The 18,534-nt window shown below is 62.2% G+C and overlaps 1 protein-coding gene across 8 annotated transcripts in view; it reads right to left on the reverse strand.

The window, feature by feature from the left end:
* Nucleotides 1-17,933, reverse strand: part of ZNF362 (zinc finger protein 362) — a 36,290-nt gene extending 18,357 nt beyond the window's left edge. Inside the window, exons 1-3 of one of the 8 annotated variants that reach the window (XM_051832061.3) lie at nucleotides 16,770-17,588; nucleotides 6,095-6,284; nucleotides 2,710-2,828 (exon numbers count right to left, since the gene is read on the reverse strand). In XM_051832061.3, the coding sequence (XP_051688021.1) occupies nucleotides 2,710-2,747 (38 nt within the window). In that variant the 5' untranslated portion in view covers nucleotides 2,748-2,828; nucleotides 6,095-6,284; nucleotides 16,770-17,588. Of the gene's footprint in view, nucleotides 1-2,113; nucleotides 2,200-2,709; nucleotides 2,835-6,094; nucleotides 6,285-8,519; nucleotides 8,753-16,477; nucleotides 16,702-16,769; nucleotides 17,589-17,885 lie in introns of those variants that run through there. The other 7 variants (XM_089299134.1, XM_051832060.3, XM_051832062.3 and 4 more) reach the window with 7 other exon arrangements.
* Between the last annotated feature and the right edge of the window lie 601 nt (nucleotides 17,934-18,534).

Raw genomic sequence — 18,534 nt, forward strand, 5'->3', positions numbered from 1 at the left:
GCCTCCCCAGCACCCAGGCCAGAGGCTAGGAGTGCGGTGAGTTGTATGACGGAATGGAGGATACAGCGATAATTTAAGGACAGGTCATCACAGTTCTCTGGTTCAGCTTGGTTTACGGAGCACTTCTGTGCCCCCCGGCATCGTCATTGGAGCCGGTAAGCAAGGAAGAATGCTCAACCCCACTGTCCAGAGGGACAGACCCAGGCTCCAGGACAGGGGCACCTTGCTCCAGGTCACACAGCAGGAGACAGGGGGCAGCACTGTGCTCTGAGGTCCCGTGTCGGCTCTCTAAGCCTCAGTTTTCCTCATCTGCAGAGTGGGGTGAAACAGGCTGCCCCACTTCATTCCTAGCCCAGGATTCCACCCGCTGTGCTGGGCTACTTCTCAGACAATTCTGGGGGAGCCATCCTCTCCTCTTCCTCCCCCCTACAGTTCATTGCCAAGTTCACACTTCTCAGAACCTCCACCCTGGTCAGGGAGCTGGTGGGGGAGGGGGTGACTTTCCCAGGGTGGCCACACTAGGAGCACCCTCTCTGTCACTTATCAGGCCCCTGGTCAGGCAGGGGGACCAGGCCCGCAGAGGGGAGGGGTCTGCCGTGGACCACAGCCTCTGTTTCTCTGCGTCCTTGTCTGGCTGCTGCTGAGTAACTTGATGATGTCACCGATGACCCTGGCTCCTGCGTTCACCGACTGTGCACCAGTAGCAGGGAAGCCGGGGTGGGGGCTGGCCATTCGCTGGGTTCTCACTGAGCAGCTGACAACAGGGCAAGGTGCTCACCACCAGTCTCGGGGAGCCCCTAGCCTGCAACCCTGGGTGGGTCTCGGGCAGAGGTGGGGAGGAAGGGGGCCAGGGCCAGGCCATGCTACTTAGACCTGTTTCCTAGCGAGGGTGGGAAGCGGCAGAGGGGCGTGGTCAGATGTAGATTGAGGATGGATGGACAAGGCAGATGGGCACGCCAGGCACAGGGGCAGCTTGGGCACGGGCAGGGGGAGCGGCTACCCTCAGACAGCAGGGAGGGGTGGAGAGCGGGCAGGTGGGGACGGACAAAGAGGCCACCCGGCAGGGCCTTGAAGGCAGAGCTGAGCAGGGAGGAGGCACCGGGGAGCAGTGAAGCAGCGGGGACCAAGAGGCCCCAGAGAAGCCAGGGGAGGGGAGATGGAGGAGCCAGGCTGGTGGGGATTGATTCCCTGGGCTCAGAGAGGCAGGGAAGACACACAGCACAGGCACACTGTGTGCCAGACATCAGCCAAGGCTCTGCCGTGACCCCGCAACCCAGGCTGACCCCTGCCGGGCTCGAGGGGAACAGCGGTCACTTGTTCTGCTTGTTCTAAAAGCGAATTGAGCTAGGTGGCGGGTGAGGGCAGCCCCTGCTGGCAGCTGCTCCGTCTGTCCTGCTGCCCCCCACACACACACTCTGGGCCAAACCGGCGCCTGGTGGCCGGCGGAAAGCAGCCTGCACCCTGGAGCCCTGGTAAAGCAGAGGAGGAGGCCCGGCTTCCGCAGAAGGGAGGGCCGGCCTGAGACCTCCGCCGCCCCCCAGTGACCGCCACGCCCTCCGCACAGCCCATGGACCACCCGCCACTCCCGTCCTCCATGCCCCCTCACCCAGGCCCTGGGGGAAGACCCCCCACGCAGAGACTGCAGGTCCCACACCTTCTCAGTCTCCTTCCCAGCTTCCCACCGCCTACCCACACGGGGGGGCGGGGCAGGAGTCCCTAGTGTCACCCCCCAGCACCTTAACCAGCCGGGGGCCTCCCAGGAGCCCCCAGCTCGCTCTCCAGCTGCATTCCTGACACCTGCCTCCGTGTCTCATGGCTGCACCTCCCCTGGCCACTGCCAGCTCCGAGTGGGACTTCCCCACTGCCCAGACGAACTGACCCACAACACCACGCCTCCCGCCTCAGCCCACACCCCCCGACTAAGCCCGCGGTTCCAGGATCACCCCCAGACCCAGCCACCCCGCTCCACTCCCTGCACCAGCCCTGGGCCCAGGGAACAGCCCGCTGTGTGTGCAGCCCGAGTTCAGACTGGGCCCCGGCTCACCTGCCATGTGGTCTCAGGCAAGTCACATCCCCCTGCCCCTTGGAGAAGCAGCCCAGGGCCCTGACTCACCAGGAGGACTTCCCAGGGGAGGTGAGGCCTGCCTTGGGTCTTAAAGGATGAGTGGGAGTCAGCAAAGGAGGAATGGGGGGGCAAGCCTGAGGAGAGGGGGAGCAAGAGCTTACACGAAGGCCCCGGGGAGAGGCGCACGCAGGGTGAGCTGCGAGCCTGCCAGGCTTCCCCGGGAGCTGGGAGGCGAGGCTGGAGCCGGGGGGCTGACCCTGCTTCTTAGGCAGGACCCCGAGTGCTGGGCACAGAAGGGACTGGAGAGGCCGGCGAGGAGGCCCCTGAGGGCTGCAGGTGAGAGGCAGGGGCTGTCCCCGGGCCCCAGGGGGGCCGTGCCCAGAGGTTAGGGCTAGAGGCCAAGGCAGCCCCACCCCCACCTCAGCCCCCGCAGTGTGGCCCGTATGCGCTGGTTCAGATGCAGACAAACACTACCACAGGAACATGCAGACAGACAGCACCAGACAGAGACACGGACGGGAGACGCGGCAGCCACCGGGGGCAGGAGGCTGCGGACCCCAGGGCGGCAGCGAGGGCACTCCGGGCCGTCCCCAAAGCACGAACCCCTCGATGACAGGTGCAAGCTGGGATCGCAGGCTCCTTACCTAGAGTGTGCTTTCCCACTTGGTGAACTTCTACTCATCCTTCAAGACCCAGTGTTCCCTCTTCTACGGAGCCTTCCCCGACCCCCAGCCAGTCACTTCCTGTGTGTTCCCAACAGCACCTTGTACATGGGAATAACAATAACAACAACAATAAGTGGCAGCTACCATCGACTCCGATACCTATGTGCTGAGTGTGTCAGCAGCCAGGTCCCGGATCTGCCCAGGGACTCGAGGTGTGCGTTTCACAGCAGACACGGGGGCTCAGAGAGGTTGACCCACAAGTGAGAGCCACACAGCCAGGACATAACAGAGTTAGAAAGCTAGAACACCCGCCCCACCCCGCCCCCTCAGATCTGATCCAGCACCACACACAAAGCCAACCACACTCCAGGCTGGGAGCACGTCTCCCTGGGCGTCTCTCCCTTAGCCTGCCGGCTCTTCACGGGCAGGGTCCCACTTGCCCAGCGGTGGGCTTCACTTGTCACCTGTGCCAGCCTCTGGCCCAAGGTGGTCACCCATAACTGGCCAGAAACTCTGTTGGGATAGTTCACAGCCATTAATTTACTGTTACTATAGACCCATTGTACAGATGGAGAAACTGAGGTCCAGAATGGTTAAGCAACTTGCCTGAGTTCACAGAGTTGAGTCTGGGTTCGAAACCAAATCTGTCCATCACCTGTTCCTGAGAGGGCAGCCTCTGAGGCCAGCCCAGGAAGTTCTGCTAAAGTGGCCCTGGGGGAGGTGGAACCAAGGGAGGGGCACACCAGATGCCAGGCCCTGCCACCTGGGGGACTTTCAGCCCTGGACAGATGGACACAAAGAGGACAGGCAGCCCAGGATGGCCTGTGCTGTGCTCTGCCCCTGTGACACACAGTCCTGCCCCCGCACCCCCAGCCTATCCCGCAGACATGCCCAGACCCCCTTGGCCACATGGGAACCAGCTCCCCGACCACGCGAGTGGGAAAGAGCAGGACCCAAAATTTCCCGGACACTATGATTACCAGGAGGCAAAAATAAAAACGTGCGTCAGCAAAGGAAAGCCGCATGCAGCCACGCCCGGAGGGAGGCGCGGGCCCTTCTGTTTCTTGTCTTTGTTTCTCCGATTTCCAAACTCAGTAATGTCATTCGGTTGCTTTTATAATGAAAACAATAAATTTATTCCTAAAAGAAAAATCAAAGAAAGTGGCTGGAAGCCCAAGGTGGGGGCACAGATGGAAGGGGAAGGGCAGGGTTAGCTGGAGGTGGGCACCCACGCCAGGCCCTGCAGAGCGCCTGTCCTCAAGGCACAAGTGAGCTGTCAGGAAGGCTGCCTGGAAGAGGTGGCATGCAATTAGCCCTCGAAGTTCCATGGGATTGCATGGCACGAGTGGGTACCCTGCCACCTCTCCTGCCCCGGTCTCCAGCTCTGGCCAAGAGCCCCCTCCCTGGCTGCCCCACCTGCACCCTGGCTACCATCACCCACCACAGCCTCCTGCTGCAGCCCCGCCCCCCAGGGCTGCCCTCCCTGCCTCTCTGCCTGCTCCACCATACCATGGCCGGCTGAGTCAGACCCATGGCTCCCTGTACCCTGAGGCTCCACTCCCCTTCTCGCACCTCACACCCAGCCAGGCTGCATCCTCTCCCTGGTGCCTCTGCCCTCCTTCCTCACTGCCTCCCGGAAGCCTTCGGGGACTGCTCCAGCTCCACCCGGGGCTGTGCGGGCTGCCTCTCCTCTCTGCCCTTCTATACCCTGCATTTTCATCATCAGGGCCCTGTTACTCCATTGTCATCCTTTCTACATTTTATTTATTTATTATATGTGAAAGGAGGAAGGAGGGAGGGAGGGAGGGACGGAGGGAGGGAGGGGCTCCCATCCACTGGGTCACTCCCCGGATGCCTGCGGCAGCCGGCACTGGAGCCATCAGCTGCTGCCCCAGGAAGCTGGCACTGTGCGAGGAGCTGGGACTGGGACCCAGGCACCATGGTGTCTCTGTTCTCATCCATCTCTGCGGCTGGACACACAGTCAGGGAGGCATCATGGCTGGGTCGGTCACTTCTGAATCTCTGCACAGCCTCTGCTAGACGCTTGAACGAATGAATGAATGAATGAATGAGTGCTTAGGTGGAGGGAAGTCACTGACAGGGTCCCTGGACAGAAAAAGGCCTCCGTCCACTCCTGAGCCAGCCCCCGGGTTCCCGGATCTCCGCCCTGCTTCCCTAACTGCTCTGAGAAGGGGTGACCCCAGAAGGGATGCCAGCAGCTGACACGCCAGCAAGGGGTCCCGCCTGCCTGGCAGGGAGCAGCAGGTGAGGCTCACCTGTCAGAAGAGCAGAGAAAGCAGAAAGTGCCGACAGCCAGCACTGGGGCGGGCAGGGGGACCTGGCCCCCGCGGCTGAGCTGGCGCAGTCACTTCCGAAAACAACCTGGCAACAAGGTGTCAAGAGCTCTAAAAAGGTTCAGATTCCCTGGCCCAGTGATCCTGTTCTTGGTCACCCATCCCGAAAAAAATGACCCGCAGGGCTGGCACTGTGGCGTAGCGGGTTAGGCCATCACCTACAATGCTGCCATCCACACGGGCACGGGTTCAAGTCCAGGCTGCTCTACTTCCGATCCAGCTCCCTGTTAATAGCCTGGGAAAGCAGCAGAGGACGGCCCAAATGCTTGGGCCCCTGCACCTGTGTGGGAGGCCTGGATAAAGTTCCTGGCTCCTGCTTTGGCTGGCCCAGCCCTGACCATTGAGGCCATTTGGGGGAGAGAACCAGCAAATGGAAGATCTCTCTCTCTCTCTCTCTCTCTCTCTCTCTCTCTCTCTCTGTCTCTCCCTCTCTTTCTGTAACTCTGCCTTTCAAATGAATAAAAATAAATCCTTAAAAAAATGACCTGCAGACAAAGTTATACGCTCAAAGCTGTTTCCTTCAGTGGTGTTTTATGATAGCCAAAACCTAGAAAAGACAAAAACTTGAAACACGGAGGGAGATGGCTCTGGCAAGCTCGCTACCCAGTAACACAGTGTATGGGCATCCAGGCATCAGAGCCCCTGCTCCTGGCATTGGCTGGACTCAGGTGACAACGCGCCACCCCTCAGGAACTGAGGCCCAGAGAGATGAGGTCTCGTGACCCAGGTCTTGCAGGAAGCGCAGGACCTGAATCCACACCCCCAGCTCTGGACCCGGCCCTCTTCCCTGAGGCTGGGTCCCCAGGGTGGATCAAAAGCACCCCCACAAGACCGAGCCAGGGGACGGGCCATCTCGCTGCCCTTCAAATAACACGAAAATAAAAAATCCGGGTGAGGGTTCGGTGTGGTGGCCTAGCAGGTTAAATCTCTGCCTGTGACATCAGCACGCATATGGGCACCGGTTCAACACCCATCTGCTCCACTTCCACTCAAGCTCCTTGCTAGTGCACCTGGGAAGGCAGTGGCAGACGGTCCAAGTGCTTGGGCCCCTGTGCCCACATAGAAGACCCGGAGGCCCCAGACTCCTGGCTTCAGCAGAGATTGCTTGTGGCTGTTTGGAGAATGAACCAGCGGATGGAAGACCTCTCTCTCTCTTTCTCTCTCTCTTTCTCTCTCTCTCCTCCTCTTCTGTAACTCTGCCTTTCAAAAAAAAAAAAAAAAAAACACATCTTAAGAAAAAAATCTGAACAAAACAGCCCCCTACAGTCATGATAAAACAGTCAGAGAAGAAATTTTAAAAATTAAGAGACAGAAAGAAAGCAACATGGTTATAAAAAATGGCATGGGAAGAAGACACCAAATGCTGGGCAGTGCTGGTATTCTGGGCTTGGGGCAGATGCAAAGATGGGACTGGATTTTTATTTATTTATTTGAGAGGCAGAGTTACAGACAGAGAGGGAGACAGGGAGGTCTTCCATCTGCTGGTTCACTCCTCAAATGGCTGTAACGGCCAGAGCTGGGCTGATCCAAAGCCAGGAACCTGGAGCTTCTTCTGGGTCTCCCACGTGGGTGCAGGAGCCCAAGCACTGGGCCATCCCCCGCTGCTTTCTAGGCCATCAGTAGAGAGCTGGATGGGAAGAGGAGCAGCTGGGACCTGGGACAGGAGCCGGAGCCCATATGGGATGCCGGCACTGCAGGCAGAGGCTTAGCCTACTGTGCCACAGCTCCACCCCCGGTTATGTGACTTCTTAAGGGAATATTGTTATAAAACTCAAAGTGCACAGGGCAGGCCTTTGGTGCAGGGGTTAAGGCACCAGGTCGGGATGCCCTCAGCTGACACAGGAGTGCCTGGGTGAGTCCCGGCTCTGCTCTCGGTTCCAGCTTCCCGCTAATGCGCACCCTGGGACACAGTCAGTGATGGCTCAAGGCCTTGGCCAGGTCCCTGCCACCCATGCAGGAGTCGTGGTTTGGGTTCCCCGGCCCTGGCTTTGGTTTGGCTAGCCATTGCGGACATTAGGGAGTGAAGCAGCAGACATGAGTGTCTGTCTGTCTCTGCCTCTCGCACGAATACATAAAGCTTGAGCAAGCTTTGGCAAGGCAAGAGGCCCCAGTTCCCCAGCCAGGGCCGGACTGAGGAGTCTGCACTGGGAGCTGCATGTCTGCTGCGGAGAGAGGAGCTCGGGCAGGGGCGGGGCTCGCTCACAGTCCCACAGCTCTGACCCCGGCAAGGACAGCTCTGACCCGCCGCAGGGGACAGAGGCCCCAGCAGGACTCCCCATCCCATTGCAGGGCCCTGGTGGGGAGGCGCAGGCCCTGTCACTCCTTCTCCCACTTAAAATCCCTCTTGGGTTCTCATCACTTTGGGGCAGAGCTCTAACCCACAGCCGGGCCGCAGGGGCTACTCTGAGAACCAGCAGTCCTACCAGCCCCATTCACCCGGCTCGCCCAGCACACCCATCCCTCCAGCGCCTGCAGGGCCCCCAGCACGAGGAGCGCTCAGCACACGGCCTTTGCACAGGCCGAGACCTCCCATCAGTTCAGCTCAGGGAACGGGCATTTGGGGCAGCGGTCAGACACTGCCAGGGCCACCCAAGACCCACACTGGGGGGCCTGGGTTCGAGTGCTGGCTCTGCTTCCAATTCCAGCTTCCTGCTGGTGCACACGTTTGGGGGGCAGTAGGGAAGCCTCAATTGCTTGGGTCCCTGCCACCCCTGTGGGAGACCCTGACGGAGCTTCTGGCTCCTGCCTTTGACCTGGCCCAGGCCTCGCTGTTGCAGGCATCTGGGGAGTGAAACAGCAGACGGAAATCTCTCAATCTCTCTCTGCCTTTCAGATAAACCGAAAATCAAATAAACACAATTCTTAAGTACAAGCTCAGCTCAGGCGCCATTGTCTCGAGTGAACGGCCCGGCGACCTGCCCCACACGTCAGCGCACACTCCCCCAAGGCAGGGCTGCGACCCCATACCTCACTCGGCTCCTGCTTCTGCTCTCAGCGTGGGGGTCACTGTCTCACCTCGCCCTGACAGAACTGGGCCCCCCATTCTACACTCCCACGCCCCCCACATTCTCCCATTGCCTCCTGTGTGTCACACCTCTAAGCATTCCTCCAGGCCCAGCTCCCATCAGCTGTGAGCCAGCCCCAGAGCCGAGCACGGGCCACACGACGACAGGTGCCCGTCTGCCTGATGCACCCTCCATGCTCCATAAATGTTCCCTGAACCAGGGCAAGGCGGGCTCTTCCCTGCAGGCCTCGGAGGGGAAGAAGCTTACCAGGACAGCAAGGGGGTGGGGAAAGAGCATTCCCAGCGAGGGGCAGCACGTGCAAAAGCAAGGAAAACTGCTAGCCTCCCAGGAAAGCACGCGAAAAGGCCCAGAGGCAAGACAGCACACGGCAAGGCGTTTGTTCCGGTGCGGGTACAGTGCAGGAACTCACAAGGGAACCGGCCCGGGTTGCAGGCTACAGTGCTTGACAAAAGTTCAGGGGGGGGTCATGGGCTGTCCCTGAGCTGGGGAAGGCTGCTGTGGTCCAAGTTTCCAAGGGACATGTCCTCAAGGGGCCGGAAGGAAGCCACCAGCAGGAGACGATTTAAGAGGGAGAAGCCGAGGTCTCCCATTCTCCCCGCTCCTTGAGATGCCCACGTGCTCGGGGGCTGCCTGCCACGGCCCCTCTGCCCTCCACACACCCCCACCCTCCACACGCCCCCACCCTGCGCAGCCTGGAGCCCCGGGCCCCCCTGCTGTGCCCCACTCGGCCAGCAAGTCTCAGGTCGCTCATGGGAACTTCCTTGAGGAGTGAGGCTCCCAAGGGCCCTGCATCCAATTAGGCTGGGACTCCGAAGCCCCGCGGGGCTGGGAAGGGTTGTCGCTGTGGTGACAGTGGCAGATCCCAGCCAGCCAGAGGGCAAGGGGAGCTGGGAGGCCGCCCTTGGCCCTCGGGGGCTCCCACTCCCCGCTCCCCTCACCCTCTGGGCTCCCTACCCCCGCTCCGGCAACCAGGGCACCCGCTTGGGGAGCCTGGCGCCCTCATCTCGGGAGTGCGCCCACAGAAGGCTCTGCGGGCAGGGAGCACAGGCCCTTCTCTGGCTCCGGCTCTGGCTCCCAGGGAGATGCCCCTACCGGCCTGCCAGGCAGAGGCTGGGGACACCACACACATTCAGAAAGGGGCCCCGGGGGGCTGTGACAAAGCACCTGGCACTGTTGGTTAAGCTACAGCCACAGGAGCACTGCTGCTCCGCTTCCCATCCAGCTCTCTGCTTACGCGCCTGGGAGGGAGCAGACCAGGGCCCAAGTCCCTCACCCCTGCCACCAGGTGGGCGACCCAGAGTTCCGGGCTCCTGGCTTCAGCCTGGCCCAGCCCCAGCCATTGGGACCATCTGGGGAGTAAAACAGCAGGTCAAGCTCTGTCTCTCTGTCACTCTGCCTTTCAAAGAAATAAGTCAATCTTAATAAATAAATAAATGAGCACACATGCAGGACCTAAGGAGCCTCCCCAAGTCCTGCTCAAATACGGCCCCCGCCTGGCCCCCCAGGTCTCCCCCGGGGCTTCTGCAGTAATCGCATGCCTGTCGGGGGCCAGAAATGAGGCCCAGAGAGGTGCCTGGCCTGCAGCTGGTCCGGGCGGAGGCAGCAGGACCCTGTGGCAAGCCTTGTCCCCGCTGGGTCTCCGTCCCGTCCTCTATAAAACGGAACATCTTAGACTCCATCACAGAGGGTCACAGGGTCACTCGGGGGTTCAAAGTATGCATTCTGGTTCCTTGGGACGGTGCCTAAACCCCCAAGCCTCAGTTTTCTCATCTGTGAACTGGGGTTGCTGTGAAGGATAAGTGAGTTAGTCCGAGTGATAGCTTTAGAACAGGGCTGGTGCGCAGCAAGGACCCCGTAGGTGCTGTCACCAGTTAGGTTCCCTAGGGCACACGAAGGGTCTTCTCCACATTCCAAGGACCTGCATGGACACCTGGCCCACCAGGGGCACTCCTGGGTGGCAGAGGTGTGCTGGCTCTGGGAGCAGGCAGGACCCCGCGGGCTGCTCTGCCCACTGGTGGGGACCCAGGACTGGGATCCACTCAAAGCAGAAGCCGTGCTGACCAGCAGCCCTGGCCTGACCCCCAGCAGCTCCCCAGACGGACCTCGGGGCGGGGCGGGGCGGGTAGGTGGTCACGGACCCCTCCAGCACTGCTGTACCTCGGCTCCAAGGCAGGCAGCCTGTGGGGCTGCTCAGACAGGGCTCAGGCCCAGGTGGGAGCCAGCAGCAAGGCTGGGCCCTAAGTAGGGCAAGGCAGCCACAGGAGGGCCAGGCTGGCGCAAGCGGAGAGTAGGGAGGGCCGCCGGCAGGGCTGCCACCTCCCCGTGGCCTCCACCTCCCCCGGCTCTCACTGCCTGCACCTTCTTCATGCTCCTTGCTTTCCTGCCTCAGGGCCTTTGCCCAGGCTGTTTCCGCCACCTGGAGGGCGCCTCCCCTGGCAGGCTTCAGATCCCAGCGGAGATGTCACTTCTTTTCAGCCCCTCCTCCCCCACCCCCATCACAGCCAATCTCAAAGCACAAAACGCTGGGGAAGCCCTTCTAGAAAAGCAGTTCCTCCCCGGCACTGACCAGAACCCAGACTCCGAGGCGGCTCTCGCGGGATCTTCTGTGTAACAGCTGTCTCCCCTCTCGGGCAGGGACCACACCCGCCTTCCTCACCTCTACCTGAAGCCTCCAGCACAGGGCTGGAATGGAGGTGCGCAATGCAAATGAGCCACCTGGCCACCCTTTCAGGCAGGTGCCAGCAGGGTGCAGGCCCACGCAGGAGCGCGAGGGTGTGCGAGGCCCAGAAGGGGAGGCTACAGACTCACAGGTGTCCCTGGGCATGCGCGTGCAAGAGGCACCTGCGTGTGAAGACACCCCCGTGCACGCGGAGACCTGGGTGAGGAGAGCAGAGGAGCAGGGTGGGTGCCACGAGTGTGAGAGCACGCAGGGGTGCAGGGGTGCGGCCGCGTTGTTTCTTGGGAGGCACACGTGGGGGTCTGCATGGGTGAGCTCTCATAGGACACCTGTGTGTCCTGGGTGTGGATGCACGCTCCTGTGGGCACGCCTCCTCAACACCTGGCTCCTGGGGGCCCCGTTTAGAGCATGTGTGGGGGCGTTCCTGAACAGCTGGGAAGCACCCCAAACCGACAAAGAAGAGGCAGGGGGAGGGCGAGCGGTGATGGAGGAGTGGCTCCCGACGCGAACACGGATGAATGTGTGTGTTTGTGTTGGGGTGGGGCCCAGCCAGGTGTCCCCTTCGCAGAACCCCAGGACCTGGGATGGCTGGCTGGGCCGTCCCCACATGGAGCCTGAATCCTCTGCCTAAAGCTTATGAAAGGACCCAGATGGGACATCCTGGTGGCCACACACGTAAGGCAGGACCCCCTCCAGCCGCAAAGCCAAATCCCCAGGCAGGCCATCTCCACGCAGTGTACCCACTAAGCACACTGTCCAGCCACCACCCACATCCTCTGCAGCCCCACCATCCCCACTCCCATAGTCCTCAGCCCCTCCCCCACGGTAGCTTCCTCAATACCACCTACCTAAGGGCAAGACGCAGCCCCGCACATCCAGGAAAGCTGCCCCCAGTGGCGATTACTACACCAGTGAGGACCCGCTGCTACCTTGGGAGGCCCAGGCAGGTGCCATGGCAGCCCCACTGGCACCTGAGGAAGGGAACACCCACCAGGCGTGGCCTTGGGCAGGGTCTGCTCCTCCCTCTCACTTCGGTTTCGGTAAAATGAGGCTTGACCGGATGACCGGTGAAGGCCACCTCTCTCCTAACGACGCAGGACTTCGGATTGCAGACGACGCTCCAAGGTCGTGTGCATAAACACCGTCAGCTACAGGCTGCAGGGGACAGAGAATGCTGCTTGCTTTCCCCAGCACCCCAAGGCTGGCCAAGCGCCGGGGCGGTGCGAGCCTGGAGCTGCAGAGCCGTGGCTGGCTGCCGGGGATGGACACGGTGCAGTGTTTGCTCATTCATGGGTTAGTGTCTTCATCTCCATGCACCCAGGCCACCTGCCCTCAAGGCGCTCACAACCCAGTGGGGAGGAAGCGATTCCCGTGAGCCAGGAGAGGGCAGGGCAGGGCAGTGGCCACACGGATACCGCCTCCCAGGCGCTCACCCTTGCTAACTTCCTGGCCCAACAAGGGGAGGCCCGGGAGGCTGGAAGGCCAGGCCAGGAGGGACGTGAGGCGGGTTCCGAACGCGGTCAGAAGCCCTTCGTCAGGGCTGCAGGAGGGGATGCCTGCTCCATGCAGGGGCAGGGTGAGGTTGGACTTCCCCTTGACAGCTGACAGCCATGGGAGTCTAAGTCCCAGAGTGCTGGGTTCAAATTCCAGCAACACCCTGAGGAGCTGTGGGAACTCACACAAGTGACTTAACCTTCTTGTGCCTCGGTTTCTTCATCTGTAAAATGGGGGCAATAACAATGAGGATGAAACACACTACTATTCACGGAGCCACAGAGACTGTGGGCTGCACAAGCCGGGCTGCCAGGGTGCCTTGCCCTCATTCTAAGGCCAAGAGAGGACCAGGCAAGCGTCAGAGGCTGTGAGCTCAGAAGATACTCATGTGCAAAGATCAGAGGCCACCGGGAGACCGAGAGCCCACGATTTAATCATCTCATTGTGTCCTAGCAACTGCCCTGAGGCCCCGAGGAAGGGCGAGAGAGAGACCAGGCCCTGCCCGGCCACGAGGGCTGCAGCCACCCGGCCTCCCCAGCCTCTCACCTCCACCACGCCCCAGCCCTGCCACACCGCGACCACCCGCTCACTCGTGGGCACGGGGCTTAAGCCAGTCTGAGGGACGCAGACAGACCAGAAGTGCAAAGAAGCAAATAAGGGAGAAAGTTTTTGATGCCGCCAAGAGCCACAGAGACCACGAAAGGAGGCTGATGTGACAGAGTGACAGTGGGAAGCTCTTTGAGAACAAGTGGCCAGGGAGGCCCCCCGGAAGGAGGACGCCCCTGGAACAAGAAGGTGTCGGCCACGTGAACATCTAGGGGTGGGCATTCCTGGAGGGAGAATGTGCAAAGGCCCTGCACATGGAAAAGCGGCTGCCAATGTAGCTGGGGCAGGGGTGGGAGAGACCGGGAGGTGGGGGTGGGGCAGCTGAGGCTGAGAGGTGACCAGGAAGGGCCTTTCAGGCCCAGAGAAGACTTTTTTTTTTTTCCCTCCAAAACACCCAGGAACATTTGAAGAGTTTCCGCAAGGGAATGGCAAACAGAGCAGGGTTCTTGGGGGTCCCCAGATCATCTGGCTCAGTGTGAAGCCACCACCATGGTCCTCAAAGTCAAGGTCAGGCCTACACAACAGTGGACACCCCACCACACCTCTGGTCAGGTTGGGAGATACCAGACACGGGCTCAGGGTCGCTCCCAGTGGCAGAGAGGACTCTCCATCTTAGGGAAGGGGGGACCGAGGCTCGCAGAGAGAAAGAATGTGCTCAGAGTCGCACGAGCCATGGGACACGATGGGACTCGGCATGCCATGGTGACCGCTGTCAACTCCCGAGACCCCATCCCCCACCACTCACAGAGGCACCCAGCGAGCACCGCCCTGGCGAGTGCTCCCTGCACCTGCAGCCTCGCCTCTCAGTCCTCGCGGGCTCTGCAGCCCTGGGGGCTACATCTGTACCCCACACGTCTGCCCAGCCTGGGCCGGGTGGACGGAAGGGCGACAGAGGGACCGCTGCAATGAGAAGCCAACAGAGTGATGAATGGACCTCAGTCATCTCAGCCAGCTCCCGAAACAGAGACAAAAACCAAAACTTGTCACAACTGCGAAAAAATACAGAATCGACCTTAAACTGATGCATGACAAGGAAGGGACAGAGGAATGAGCTCGCAAACAAAGCAAGGGAAAACTGACCAATGGCAGAAGCATGAATGCATGGAGAGAGAAAGGAATGAATCCCTGCTGGACAGACAGGCAGGGCAGGGAAGCACCTGCCCAGAGGTGAGCTGGGGGCCAGGTGAGCTCCAGGTCCGGTCCGCAGCCCACCTACACCCCGATGCCTCCTTCTCACCCAGACAGCCTGTCTCCACTCCCCAAGACCACAGATGGCTGGGTCCTCCACCCCTGGGACAAACCCAACGACTCCCCCAAGCGCTGGCCATTATTCCGCGGCCCCACCCACAGCAACCGCTGCTCCCCTGGGCCCGGTGGAGCCAGTGGTGGGCAGAATGGTCCGCTCCCCCTCTGAGTGTGTCACACAGACAGGAGGCCAGAGCTCTGGGCCTTCCAGGCGGTGGCTTCCCCTCTCCGAGCCTTCCCCTCTCCGAGCCCCCATGGCCTCCAGGGCCTTTCCACTCCCTGGCTTTTCCCACAGTCACAGGGGTTAGCAGAAAGATCTGAGCGACAAAGCCCAGAAGGCAGGCATGAGTCCTGGCCCGGAGCACCGAAGCCCGCCGGGGCAGGGTCCAGATGAGCAGTCCGCAGGCCTGCGTAGACGCTCCCTCTGCCCCTGTGCACCCTGGCTTCGGTTTCCTAAATTTGCAATAGGGGTAAGCATCCCACCCAGACCAACCCATGCCAGCTGAGCTGGTGGCAGGGCCCGGGGTGAGAGCGGTCACACCCCACACTTGCAAGCGACAAAGTCGGACTCTCGGGAAGGATCCTGATCTGGGCAGTGAAGGGGCTGTGCCTGTCCCGCTCTGCCCAACGCAAGTCTTCCAGAAGTCAGGGCCCCCACTGGAGAACAGGGCTGAGTACCACAGTGGTGGCCTGAACATCCGGGTCCCGGCACAGCTCTCCTCCTACCTGGCAGTGTGACTTCGGGCAACTCACTCCCCCTCTCTGGACCTCAGTTTGTCTGTCTAAAAATGCCTGGCATGGCACCCTCCAGCCCAGAGCCTGCCAAGCTCTGTATCCCGGAGCTGCTGAACCCCAGGCTCCAACCCCTGCCTCTGCCCTCAGCGAACTGCCACTCCCCAGTGAAAACAGCTCAGAGCCAGGGGAGGCCAGAGGGTCCCCCTCCAGGGAGTGCTGGAGCAGGGGCTACATGGGCTCAGGGCAGAGCGTAGGCCTCCCAGGACCATCAGACTTTCCCAACAGGGGAAAGGCCAGGCCCAGCCCTGCCCTGGTGCCCTGGACAGCGCCAGCCACCCTAGGTCCTGGGGCCTGGCCTTCGGACCCCATGTGCAGACCGCAGAGCCAGCGGCCCTGACCCATCCAGCAAGAGACTTCAGGAACTAAATGGAAGTCCGAACTGCCTCTGACCCGGAGCCTGCAGGGTGTCCGCAGGGGTGGCACAAAGCTCAAGAGGGTGCCACGCGGGATGGGCTCCCCCACAGGGGACCAGCAAACCAGCTGCCTCTCTCACCAGACAAGACCCAGCAGGGCTGCAGGCCTGCTCCAGCCGAAAGCCCACAGCCACATCGGGGGTCTTCTCTGCCCTCCCTCCCCCAGCAGATGCCCCCTCTGGGGGCTAGGAGGGCCACCAGGTTGGGGAAGGGGCTAAATGCAAACAGTCAAGCACATTTGTCCAAAGCGTCCAGGGCCACCCCAGTGCCTGGGCCAGGACCCCCACCTGCTAGGCAGTCCTGACCACCCATGAAGGAGACAGGCCCACCTCCTCCACACAGCTCCTGAAGGGCCCACCTGGCTGGCGGCTGGAGGGCGGTGAGACAGCAGGATTATATCCCAAGACAGGGGACCTGGCTGGACATCCTGGGCCCACCCAGAGCCTTGCTGCCCGCCCTCTCCCCAAACCTGAGGACAGAGTTCCTTACAATGCCTCCCAACACATGACCCCTGTCCCCCCCGCCCCCAAAACTCCCCTCCCTGGCCCTCCACCTCAACCCGCAGTTAACTTTTCCCCCAGATCCTGCAAAGGCAGCTGGCTGGGGGGAGCAGTCCGGCCGAGACCCCTTGGCGGCATTTCAGGGCCTTCCAAAAAAAAACAAGAAAGAAAAAGAAAGGGAAGCTTTGAAAAAAGGAGAAACAGAAAAAGAAAGAACGGGGGAAAAAAAAGAGAAAACTTTCGGAGTTAACTTTAAATTCCCAGCCCTCCCCCCTAAAACCACCCGACAGCTTCCCTTTTTTTTTTCTTTAAAGTGCAATTGCATTGTGTCTCACCTCCCGGCAAGGCTCGGCTCTCGCCAAAGAAAAGGAAAAAAACCAACCCTTTGCGTGCCCCTCCGCTTCCAGCCGCCTCTCCCACATTCTCAGACAGTTTTATTAAAATTTTCAGACAAAAGAAAAACAAAAATGGCAGCCTGGCTTATTTTTAAAACAGGACAGGGACGCCATATTCTGCAGATCTGCAAAAAAAGGGAGAAATCCGGCACTGGCCGCTCCACCCGGCCGGCTGCAAAGTGCGCGAACCGCGCCGTTTGCGACCCGTTTATTTGCATTAAGCCCCATGAATCATTGTTTACCGGAGAATTGCGGCAGGTTTGAATAGCCCGGCTCAGGGAGACACACGCGCGCGCGCCCACTCGGAGCCCGGCCCCAGACACGCCGCCCGAGACACTTCCGACCCCGCGCGCCGCCGCCCCGGGCCGGGCCCCGGGCGCTGGCGGCCCCCGGTCCTCGGAGCGCCCCGGCCCGCGCTGACAGCGCCCGCGCCCCGGCCCGGCCCCCGCCCGCAACTCCGCGCAACTTTCCCGCGGGCGGGCGCCCGCCGCCACCGCCGGGCCCGCTCCCCGCGCGCCCCGGGCCCGCACGGACCTGGCTGTGCTGGCGGCGCCTCCGGGACGCGGCCGCAGCCCCGCGCCCGGCGGCCCGAGCAGGGCCCGGCTGGGGCTCCGGCGCCGGCTCCGGCTCGGGCTCCGGCTCGGTGCAGAGCGGCGCGCAAACCTTCCGGGTCGCCTGCTGTTCACTTCTGGGTTCTGCAAGCGCCGAGGCGGCGGCGGCGGCGGCGGCGGCGGCGGCGGCGGCGGCGGGAGGCTGGGTCTGCAGCGCCGCGCGGCCCCCCGTGCGCTCGGCGAGCCCCCGCGCCAGGCGCCGGGCTCGGGGGGGCCGCGTCGGGCCCCCGCCTCTCCGGCTGCGCAGCCCGCCCGCCCCGGGGGCTCCCGCGAGTGGGCAGCGCCGGGCGCGGGCGCGGGCGCCGGCGCGCAGGGGAGGGGGCCGGCGGGGGGCGGGGGTGCGCGCGCGCGCGCGCGGGGGCCCCCGTCCGGGCCCCGGGGCCTCGTCTCGCGCTCGCCGCCGCCGCCGCTGCCGCCGCCTCGCAAAGTTGCGCGGCGCCCCCAGCTCGCGCCGCGCCGGAGGCACAGCCACAAAGGAACTCCTCGGCCCCCTCCGCCCGCCCGAGCCGCGCGCGGGGAGGGCACCGGCGCCCGGCCCTAGGACAGCCCCTTCCCCAGCGCGGGGGCTCCCGGGGCCCCGGCGGCCGCGGCCATTGTCCCGCCCAGGCCGGGCGGCCGCCGCCGCCGCCTCGCCACCCCCCTTCCCGGGGACGGCGGCCCGAGGACCTGGGCCTGGCGCGCCAGGGCCCTGACCAGGCCGGAGCCCGGGCGGTGCCAGGCTGCCCCTGGGGGTCTCCCTGGAAGACCCCCAGAATGGACCCTCACACCTGATGACAAACGACCGGGCTCAAAATCCAGGCTGAGATTTGATTTTTAAGAGACGAGCACATGGAGGGGGCGGGGGGCAGAAGTCTGCGCAGGCCGGGCCACCCCTCCCTGGCCCTAGGCCTCGGAGCCTGGCGGTCGGGGCGACCCGCGGCTGGCAGCGGCTTCTCTCGCGGACTCTATCAGAGGTGGCACCGGCTGTCCCCAGCTCCAGACCTCAGAGCCATCCGTGTGACTCCTCCTCCCGCCTCACCCTCCCCAGCCAATCAGTCACCAAGTCCTCCTGATTCGGCCTCCCGGCTGTGGCAGCTTCCAAACTTCACTTCCACCTGGGGAGGCTGCCAGGTCCCAGCTTCCTGTGCTCGCTGCCACCCAGCCTGAAGACCAGGAGGAGGCAGGGGCTGGCCTTGACCTCAGGGGAGGGACACACACACACAAGCACTCACCTGGCTGCATTTGCCTGTCCCAGGGGAAAGTGTACCCCGACTCAGCAAATGTTCCTTGAGGACCTACTGAGCATCAGTGGGCTGGGAGCTGGGCAGGGCCGTGAAATGGGCCAAGTCCCCACCCCCAGGGACACTGCAGTCTACATAGGGTGACAAACACTGAGCAATCAAGGGCAGGCTCCACAGGGGCTGTTCTCCAGCCCCCAGCCCCAAGCTGGGTGTCTGACACAGAGCAGGCTACCCTGAGTGTGTGCAGCTTGGCCGAGCTGGGATCACAAAGCAGGTGCGACAGCACACAGGTGACCACTCCTTTTCCCAGCCAGGTGGAGAAAGTCCAGAAATCGGATGGGAGGTGAGCCAGGTGGGCAGGAGAGGTAGGCCTCGATGATAAAGGTGCCAACGCATGTCGAGAAGTTCAATGAGAAAATTGACTTATACCTGGGGAGAAGAGACCAGTGGTCTGTGCGGAATTCCGAA

This window comes from Oryctolagus cuniculus, chromosome 7 (assembly GCF_051225735.1).
Source record: "Oryctolagus cuniculus isolate XC-2025 breed Fujian yellow rabbit chromosome 7, ASM5122573v1, whole genome shotgun sequence".
Lineage (NCBI taxonomy): Eukaryota > Metazoa > Chordata > Mammalia > Lagomorpha > Leporidae > Oryctolagus > Oryctolagus cuniculus.